At 48.2% G+C, this 10,707-nt stretch overlaps 1 protein-coding gene across 1 annotated transcript in view; it reads left to right on the top strand.

Moving 5' to 3' along the window:
- The window catches only part of ABCC12 (ATP binding cassette subfamily C member 12), a 60,721-nt gene that overhangs the window by 39,218 nt on the left and 10,796 nt on the right, over window positions 1-10,707 (top strand). Inside the window, exons 16-18 of the mRNA XM_023726787.1 lie at window positions 612-749; window positions 4,967-5,153; window positions 9,696-9,785. Coding sequence (XP_023582555.1) covers window positions 612-749; window positions 4,967-5,153; window positions 9,696-9,785 — 415 coding nt within the window. The remainder of the gene's footprint in view (window positions 1-611; window positions 750-4,966; window positions 5,154-9,695; window positions 9,786-10,707) is intronic.

The following is a 10,707-nucleotide window of genomic DNA, read 5'->3' as shown; positions in this document are numbered from 1 at the left end:
CTCCAACACACAGGGTAGATTAGCTCTCACGGCCATCCTGCCAATGTCCATTCCCGAGGGCAGTGGTCATGTGCTCACCAGGGTCCTGGAGCTCCCACACCCAGGGCAGTTGCAGTTGTATTTAGAGGGTTGGTTCTAAAGGCAGCTCTTGAGGCCAGAATGATGTTTGGTCAAAGTTACCTTTGAAAGTGCCTGCAGAAGACCACGTGTTGGCAGTTGATACATCAGGCCTTCCTCCAGAGTTGGAACAGACCATTTTTTCTTTGGTTGGGCACCAAAAAGTGGTTGGCTTGTATTTAGGGACCTCGTTGTATGAAAAGCACTTATCTTCAAAGACTAGAACCACATCTCAGGCAGGGAGACATTCATGCTACAGAGGGACTCAGGAGGGAGACCAGACAAAGAACTGGTAGACTCTCATTTCTCAGACCTCCACCTCTCACATGCCCCGGATACACCCTCCTAGAGAAGAATGGTGGCCAGCCCACCCTCCCCAGTTAGGGGTACACGCTCTGACTTAAGCTTTGCGTTGATTGGATACTTGAATCCGTATGTGCCGAGTGGGAGCCCCCACTCTGAGGCCCTCTTGGCCCCTCTCGATTTTCCTGCAGCGTGTTCCACAGAGGAGTCCAGGAGCTCAAGAAGGTGGAGAACGTCAGCCGGTCGCCCTGGTTCTCCCACATCACCTCCTCCATGCAGGGGCTGGGCATCATTCATGCCTATGACAAACAGGAGGACTGCATCCACAAGTGAGTCCCGGCTGGGCACCTGGCCCAGGGCTCCCCTCTTCACGCCTGGCCATGGACATGTGGTCACAAGAACAAATGGCTTTTGTGGCTCTGGGACGGGAAGCCTGGGCTCCCTGGTGACTGACTGACCCTAGACGAAGAGCTGGCAGGCACACTGTAAGACATTTGGCCTTTCTCCCCAGCTTCTGGGGCCCCATGAAGATGTGGATTAGGGGAGCTCACTCGATGACAACTTCAGTATGTGACCTCACACGTTTTATTTTTCAGTATAGATGTAAAATGTGTTGAATTCAGGAACATGGGGGAAAGCGGAACAAAGAAGAAAACCACTCATAGGCCCCAAACTCAAATCCTACTAATACTTCCATATATTTCCTTCCAGTCTTTTCTTTCTTTCTGTTCATAGGGTTTTCTTTTTCTTAAGTATTTTTTCTTTTACTTCACAATTTAAAATAGCATTTTTCATGTTATGACATATTACATGAAAGTAATACTTAAAGGTTAACATTACATTCCACCCAGTGAATAGACTAATTTTCTCCTTCTTAAAATGTTGTGGAGACTAGATTAGTAATTTCTGAGGCATCGTCCAGCAAAAAATATTTCTAAAATGCTATGTAAATTATATCAGTCACAGTAGACTCACCACTGTAATAAGCAACCTCAAATCTTAGGAGCTGAACACACACATACAAAATGTTTATTCTTCCTCAAGTCATAATTCAATGAGGATCCATGGAGGGTTATGCTCCACACTCAAGTACCCAGTCTCTTTCCATCTGGGGCTTTGCCATCCCCAAGGGCCTTGAAGTCTTCCCCAGGATCCTCTGTGTCTAACGGGAAGAGGAGGGGGAAGGATGCCATGAAAAGCTTTTATGGTACAACCCTAGCGGAGACCCTCATCACTTCTGGGCATTCATCGGCTAGATTTCAGCCACATGGCTTCACCTAACTGCAACGGAGGCTGGGAAATATAGTCCAGCTGAGTCCATACGAGGAAAAGAAAATAGAGTTTGATGAATCTATAGCAGTGTCTGTTACACAGATGTTTCTGTTTTTCTATCTTTTCTTTCCTTAAAAAGCTAACACACATTTCAATCTAATCGCATCTAATTCTCTGTCACTGTCCTCATACTTCACCACCCAGGATCTCAGTTTAGACTTGGCATCACAGCTCTGTCTTCTGTTCAATCAGCAGCTAGTCCTGTTACTAGTTTGACCTGAACACCATCCACCAAGAGTCCTGCAGCCACATGTAGACCCTTCTCATGTTCTGGCCGTGAGGAAAGGCTCCCACCCATGGAACCGTTCATCTGCTCACCCACAATAAGCAAAACTGTTTCAAGCTTTGCCTTCCTGCAGATTCTCCTCCAAGGTCTCCAAGGGAATTCCATAGAGAGCTGGGCCCTACGTGATTGATGAGGTCTCCGTTTTTGTAACATTCTCTTTCTTGTCATAGATGTTCCAGAGGGTTTGGGCTTCTGACATGTATTGCTTTTGCCACTAGACGAGAAATGCTATAACACTTAAAAAAAAGGCTTGAGGTCAAATTCCAGTTTGATCCCAGCTAGTGATTTTGTTTCTGCTCAGTCCAGCCAACCACACATAAGACCACAGATGACTGCTAAGTCAGTTAAGTTCTCAACTGAATTTGTAGGCTTTACAGCTACATGATAGGAACACAGTGTTTGCAAGGATATTTTGACTAAGCTCTGGAGAAAATAAGTTAGAGTGGAAACAGAAGTGAGGAGGGTGGCTGGCCAGAGGAGCCTTCAGACAGAATCCTTTGAGGAATTCTAGAACAGGGTGCAGCTGCGACGCCTGATGGCCAGGGGCGGATTATCCCATGGGCAAGGTAAGCACAGTGTTTACCTTGCTTACTAGATTATCTGTAGTGAACAATTACACATTTTTTCCTCACATCAAAGATTCTGCTTTTAGGTACGGCTGGCATCTGTCTCTCTCCCATTCAACAGCGCCCTCTTACAGAATCAAAGTCTCTTTTCAAATTTAGAAATCACTGACAGGGACAGATTACCCAGTAAGCAAGGTAAGCACGGGCTTACTTGTGCTTACTTACTAATCTGTGGTGACCAATTTCACACGATTAGTAAGCAAGTGCAAGTAAACCCGTGCTTACCTTGCTTGCTGGGTAATCTGCCCCTGCTGATGACATTCACAGCTGCGCCAGTGGAGGAATCTTTACTGTTTAGGGATTTAAACATTGAAAGGGTTTAGTGTTTTCGTTTGTTTCCAATAATTGCTACAGTTGTTCGGATGAAGCCCCTTTCCCACCAGGTCAGGGGAACCCTCAGTGTCTACCCAATCTGACATCTCTTTGGTTAATGGTTAGTTCAGACTAGTTAAAATTTCAATCTCATACTTAAGTCACAAGGAGTCCCCGGGTGGCACAAATGGTTATGCACTTGACTATTAACTGAAAGGTTGGCGGTTCAAACCCACCCAGAGATGCTTGGAAGAAAGGCTTGGTGATCAGCTTTCAAAAATGAAAACCCTATGGAGCACAGTTCTCCTCTATAACACACTGGGTCGCCATGAGCTGAAATCGACTCAAGAGCAACTGGTTAGGAGTCCTTGGGTGGTACCAATGGTCAAATGCTTGACTGTTAACTGAAAGGTTGGCGGTTCCAACCCACTCAGAGGTGTCTCAGAAGAAAGGCTTGGCAATCTGCTTTCAAAAGATCACAGCCTTGAAAACCTTCGAGTGCGTTCTACTCTGCAACACATAGGGTTACCATGAGTCAGAACCGACTCAGCCGCAACTGGTCGGTTGGTTGGTGTTTAAGTCAAAGTCTCCCATTTCCCCCAGAGGCTTGGAGCGGTAAGTCCGTGTTGGTGTGTTGGCTCAGGGCTGGAGAAACACCTGGTCTGGTCTTTCAGGCCCGCCCTCCCTGATTTCTGTGCCCGGTCCTCCGATTCCGGAGCAGGAGGACGGAGGCTCAGAGGAAAGACACCTCTTCAGGCACTGGGCCCTGGCCAGGCATCCTCTCCCTTCTGCCACTCCTGCTGCTGCTCCAGCTCACTGGGCAGATGTGGGGGGCAGGCTGAAGGCCCAACAGGCCCAATCCCAAGCAGTTCTGGCAGGCGTTGCCCTGTCGGTAAGATCCGAAGGGTCTTCCAGCCAAACTCAGCCTGGCAGCATCCATCACACTGCACTCCTCTGATGTGGGAGGTTCCTCGTGCCCAGGAATTCCACATCAGGACTGCACCCCAGATATCTTCCTCCCTCTGCACTCCCAACTCTCGGAACTGCAGGAACCGGCAGGATCTGCCTTCCATAGCCAAAGCCGGTTGACGTTGATTCAATTCCAACTCTTGGCAATCCCACGTGTGTCGGAGTAGAACTCGTCTCCATCGTGTTTTCAGTGGCTGATTTTTCAGAAGTAGATGGCCAGACCTTTCTTCTGAGGTGCCTCTGGGTGGACTCAGACTGCCAACCTTTTAGCTAGCAGCCCAGCATGTTAACTGTTTGTACCACCCATCGACTCCCATACCTCTGGGTAGGGGGGACAAGGCACTCCAGGGGGTGGACCGTGCCCCTCTCCCCTGGCTGCATCCTCTCTGTTACCCTCCTCTGTGCTCTTTCTCTTCTCAGCAAGTCCTCTGGCTCAGTGGACATATGGACATACAGGGACAAGACATCAACTTCCTCTCCTTGAAGACACACCCCAGAGCTATAGGCAGCTACCTTGACTCTCCTCTCTCTGACTTGGGAAGGGGAACCAGTCAGGCACTCTCCCTCCCCTATTCTGCCCTCACAATCATTGACTCTCCTTAAAGGTGACCTCCTCCGCAGCCCTCCTGTTCTCCACTTACAGACCACAGGGCCGCTGTCCATTTTGCAAAGTCTTTGGGGGTGGCTGAACCCAAGTTAGGGATTCGCTGAAGTTAGAGTGTGAGGTACTCAGCACCTTTTGTTCTCAGCCGTGGGCTCCAGTTGCCAGTTCTAGGAAAGACAGAGTCCACTCAGCACCTTACTCTACTGCCACATGGAATTTTTCAACAGATGTGCAAGCCAAAGATGTAACAGATTCTGAAGGGCATGGACATATGTTCATTTTTGCAAGGGTTTAGTATGCAAGAGCGCATGCCACCCTGGGTTAAAATTTTCCCTTGCCTTGTTTCTCCAGTAGCCCTAAGTCTAAATGCACAAAAGCATACCTCATCTCCTGTTTTATCTGATCTCTTAATTTTAGGTTTAAGATGCTTAATGACGAAAACTCCAGCCACCTCCTCTACTTTAACTGTGCTCTCCGGTGGTTTGCCCTGAGAATGGACATCCTCATGAACATCGTTACCTTTATCGTGGCCTTGCTGGTGACGCTGAGTTTCTCCTCAATCAGTGCTTCATCCAAAGGCTTGTCACTGTCTTACATCATCCAGGTAACACTTGGCGCAAGGTTAAGCTTTGCATGCAGGCCGTGGCACACACAGTATATCAGGGAGATGCTCTTGGATGGATGTATCAGAAAACTCAACTCAAGTGGGTTTGAACAATAAAGATGGTGCACATCATAAAACTTCTGGCAGTGTGTGGGTTTCAGGTCGAGTTTGATCATGGCTCCAACTTCATTTCTCAATGATGCTCTTGGCTTTGTCCTGCTCCTGTCATCACAGGAGCTTCATTCTCAAGCAGGCTGCACTCAGGGCTGTACAATGGTGACCAGAAGACTCTAGGGGCTAGAACAGGAAGAAAGCTTCACTTTCACTGGGTTCACTTAGGCATCCCAGAGCTAAACAATGATTTGATGGGATTAGGATGATTGGTTTAGGCCAAGGGGCGGAGCTGGATCCTCATCCCCACCCCCGAGTCACACAGCTGCCCCACAATGGGAAGAGCGGAATAGATGCTGGAGAGCCAACCATGAGGTCTATGCCAAATGATTACGACTTCTTTTGTCTTTGTTGTTTTGTTTTTTCCTCTTGCATAATTATAACAGTAAGCAAACACATGGCATTTAGTATGCTTCAGGCACTGTTCTAAGTCCTTTATATAAGTTAATTCATTTAATCCCCACGACAACTCTTACGAGATTGGTACTGCCGTAAACCCCCCTTTTTACAGACGAAGAAACTGAGGCACAGGAGAACGTGCCCACGATAACACACCTGTTGTGTCTGAAAGTCAGCATGTGTACCCAGGCCTCCGGGGTCTGATCCTTGTCTTAACCTCGTTCCTCGGTAGAAGCCTCCCTCACAGTTTCTGTTTGGAAGCTTTTCTGATGTTCCCTTAGCCTTGGTGCTCTGAAATTCTAGGACAATGTGTCTGGGTGTGAGTTTTTCTTTATAAAATGTTTATTCTGTTCAATGCTTGTTCTTTCAGATTAAAGTCAAATCCTCTTCAAAACTTTCTCCTTCATTTTGGTAATGTCTTCATCTTCCTGTTTTCTCTGTCTGTGACTCATATTGGTTGAAAATTGGACTTCTAGCATCGATCCTGATGTTTCCTTTTTTCTTATCTCAAGGTTGCCATTTTCTTGTCTTTTATCTTTATTCTGAGAATTTTCCTTAACCTTGTCATTCAACCACTCTTTTGTGTTTTAAGTTTGGCAATCATAGATTTATTTCCATAAGCTCTTTCTTACTGAGTTTTTCTTATTATCTGAATCTACAATTACTCAGCATTTAAATGGATGTTATGTATTTTTTAATCTCTCTGAGCATATTAATTAGATTCTTTTTTCTTCTCTTAAACTTTCCTCTCTTCCTTGACTAAAAGCTGTTTGTTTTATTTTTTTCGGGGTCAGATTTCTATCGGTCTGTTTCTTTCTATTTCATGCCCCTGGTTTTATGCCTATGTTTCTTGAAACATTAATATTTAAAAATGGGGTACTGGGTTGGATTTTCAGGGTCTCCTCTGCCTTTGTATGTACTTTGTGAGGTTGATTTTATGAGAAGCTTTATATCTGTGGGAGGGTGTGTGGGGCATGTTCTTCGGCTGGTTTCATTTCAGCAAAGGAGACTGGAGTTCAAATGATAGATTTAAAGGGGTTTTATCTAGAGTACCAGCACTTATTCTGGGGGAGCCCTAATTATCCCCAGATACTTCATTTAATTTCTTTAAAGAGAAGCGCGTGTGTGTACATGTGTGTACCCGTGCGCTCACGCATGTGCGCGTCGGCCTGGGGATAGAGTGTCCAGCTACCTCTGGATGGGCGAGAGAAGGGGGTAGGGTAAATTGATCAGACAGGAGTAGGTGTCTACAGACTACCAATTAATTAGCATCTTTGTGGGCCCCGTTCTCACAGCTGGACCCCGTGTGGCTTTCCTGCGCAGAAGGTTCTTTAAGCCCCTGTGGCTTTCTGCTTCTGTTCTGTCTGTCCTTTCATCCTCTCTCCCTCTCACAGAGATTTGCTGAGCTCTCTAATTCAATGGTATCTCTCCCCCACTCCCTGGCTGTTAAAGGTCTACTCTTTTTTGAAAATTCTTTTGATATCATTTAAAGAGTATTTTGTGAAGGAGCAGGAACAAAACCCTGTTCTCAGTACTCTGTCTTAAGCGGGAAAAGTGATTTTTCCTTGGGTACCAGTCTTCCTCATAAATGGATGTTTTCATTTATTCTGCCCACTGAAATACGAAACAGAAGGTTCCAAACAGTTTCCCCCAGTTGGGTCAAAGAAAACAGCTTTCCCCATCTAAGGTCATGCTTTAGGGGGGGTATTATCACTTTCCGTGAGATTATTTTCAAACTTTCCTGTAAGGCCAGAGAAGAATCTGCATATATTGAGGACTATGGGAACGCGTCCTCTCCAGCTGATTAACCCCTTTGGAGAACTCCGAATCAGAATGACACATCTTCCCTGGAGAACCGAGGAGACGCCCGAGATGGATGAGAAATTGGTGTGAAATCCCACAGAGCAGAAAGTAACATCACATCACAGAGGAAAGTCAGGTCAACGAGCCCTTAGTGGGGCCAGCACTGTGCCAGCATGGGAATCCTAAACATGGAGAAGACGGCCCAGGTCCTTAAGGACCTGATGTCCTTGCGCTGTGGTTGTTGGTTGCTGTCTAATTGATTCCAACTCATGGCAACCCCACGTGTGCAGAGTAGAACTGCTCCATCCAGTTTTCAAGGCTGCGACCTGTTGGAAGCAGATTGCCAGGCCAGGCTTCCGAGGCACCTGTGAGTGGGTTCGAACTGCCAACCTCTCGGCTAGTAGCCGAGCATTCCACTGTTGTTTTTAAACAAGTGCTTGTATGTCTGAATGACAGAGAGACAGAAATGATTCTCACGGGCACGGCCCATTCATTCATTCAGCAGAGATCCATCTAGTGCCTACCGTGAGCCAGGCACCGCACTGGCTGCTGTGGGCTCAGCAGCAAACGAGCCACACAGGCCCCCATCCTCATGGAGCTCACGTTCTAGCAGGGAGAAGGAATAAACCAACACCAAGTAAGCCGTCAGGTGCCATGAAGACCATAGAGCCGGGCAGCGTGGCCGGCGGGGAGGGGGAAGCAGCCTCAGAGTCAACAGTCAGAGGAGACCTCTTGCGGAGGTGGCTTCTAAGCTGAGAGCTGAATGATGAAGGACTAGCCAAGGAAGATCCGAAGGACGAGTGTGTCAGGCTGAGGGGCCAATAAAAAAGAGGGTCTTCCTCTTTTTCAAGACTGTCTACTTTACCAAGCATAACCCGTTGCTGTCGAGTCCATTCCGACTCATAGCGACCCTATAGGACAGAGGAGAACTGCCCCATAGAGCTTCCAAGGAGCGCCTGGTGGATTTGAACTGCCAACGTTTTGGTTAGCAGCCGAGCTCTTCACCATTGTGCCCCCAGGGTTTCCTTACCAAGCATGATGCCCTAATAACTCCTTGTGCTCAGATCTCAGGGTTGGCTTCTAAGGGGATCCCAGCCTAAGGATGGGGACCTTAGCAAGCCGCGCCCCCAGTCGGAGCCTTGCTTTTCTCATTTCTAAGGCGAGCAGACAGGCTTGATGGTTTTCTGGCCTTTGAGCTCTGACGCTCTGTGGTGACTGGGTTTTCAGCTGCTTCTTGGCCTCGGCTGGGGCAGATCTGGGCCGGTGCAGAGGTGCGGGACTCCGCCAGGTGGCAGCCGGAGGCCAACCCCCAACAGTTAGTGGTTCCCCGGGAAAATTGCCCCCTGACGGCAGTTCCCCACTGCTCAGACGAAGAGGCGTGAGATCAAGCCGTGTTGTGGAGGGATGATTCTCACCATCTGGAGTGCCAGGAAAAAATGTAAATACCATTTGTTTCTAAATACAAAGGAAGTGTTTAAAGGCAAAACATCCCAACAGGAATAGCTTTACTTCTGGGTGCTTGGCTGCGATGCAGGCCTCCTTTTTTGTGTGGATTCCAGGGAGGCAGAGTCGGGCGATTCACCAGCGCTGCCCCCTGAAAGGGGGAACCCAAACCAGTTGCCGCTGAGTTGACCCCGACTCATGGCGACCCCGACTCATGGCGACCCGGACTCATGGGGACCCGGACTCATGGCGACCCCGACTCATGGGGACCCCGACTCATGGCGGCCCCGACTCATGGGGACCCCGACTCATGGGGACCCCGGCTCATGGCGGCCCCGACTCATGGCGGCCCTGACTCATGGGGACCCCGACTCATGGGGACCCCGACTCATGGCGGCCCCGACTCATGGGGACCCCGACTCATGGCGGCCCCGACTCATGGCGACCCCGACTCATGGCGACCCCGACTCATGGCGGCCCCGACTCATGGTGGCCCTATGTGTGTGAGTAGAACCGTGCTCCATAGGGTTTTCAATGGCTGTGATCTTTCGAAAGCAGACGGCCAGGCCTTTCCTCCGAGACACCTCTAGGTGGACTCAAACCTCCTACCTTTCAGTTAGCAGCTGAGCACGTAAACCATTTGCACCACCCAGGGCCTTGGAAAGCGGGAACAGCGGAACCCGAACGCGGACGGGATCTAACTGGCTGTCTGCTCCCTTCACACAGCTCAGCGGACTGCTCCAAGTGTGTGTGCGAACAGGAGCAGAGACCCAAGCCAAATTCACTGCCGTGGAGCTGCTGAGGGAGTATATTTCGGTAAGAAATCAGACGGGAGAGAGGGACGTGTTGCCTCTGGCAGAACCTGTCAAATACCTGAAGTTTTTAGACGTGAGGGGGATTGTTGTCGGGAAAATTTGAATGCTGTTTCAAAGTAAAACAGAGAGGTTTATTAAGGATTTAAGGTGTCACCGCAGTACAGAAAGCTAAGTCTGTCTAAGGTAAAGTCATAGAGGTTTACCCCGAGCAAAGATTACAGTTCAAACCAGGAACAGCACAATTCAGTGAGATGAGCGTGGTGTCTGAAGCCGAGTCTGAATTAGGGATAATTATACTGCTGCAGCAGGCATCAGCCACAAGGTGTTCTCCACGGGTGCATCTCTGACTAGGGAAGTGGGGGACGTGATCTTGCCAGGCAGAAGAAAGATACCTTATTGGTTCAGAGGGTACAGCTGCAAGACACTGACTGGTTGCCAGTTAGCAATAGCTCTGATTGGAGATTACAGATCATCTTGCAGGATGCTTAGAGAATAGTCACTAGATGCTTACCTGTATTTTCTTTGTCTAAGTTGCAAAAATACCTAGCTGGCAACAGCACCCAGACTGCACTCTTCCTGAGTACCTATATTTCGAGGGGTGCAGGTGGTCTCTTGGTCAAGACCCTTGGTTTTGACCACTGAGGAGAAACATGTTTTTCTCAAAAACATACCTGTTAGACTAGAAGTCCAGGTTGAAATGAGACAGCATGGTCAGCATGCAATGATGCCTCTGCGTCACTGGAAGTTTGTTCCCTGAGACAGGATCTTTTTGAAAAAGGAAATGTGACCACGTCACTCTTTTTCTTAAAAATCCTTCACAATAGAAAGCCCTTGATATTGAACATGAGGTTCGGTTCTTTTCTTTTTATCGTGCTTCAGGTGAAGGCTTACAGAACAAATAGTTTCTCATGAAACAGTAGTAC

This window comes from Trichechus manatus, unplaced genomic scaffold (genome assembly GCF_000243295.1).
Source record: "Trichechus manatus latirostris isolate Lorelei unplaced genomic scaffold, TriManLat1.0 scaffold00014, whole genome shotgun sequence".
Taxonomy (NCBI): domain Eukaryota; kingdom Metazoa; phylum Chordata; class Mammalia; order Sirenia; family Trichechidae; genus Trichechus; species Trichechus manatus.
Note: the sequence above shows the minus strand (reverse complement) of the source record. Positions and strands in the feature narration are given on the sequence as shown.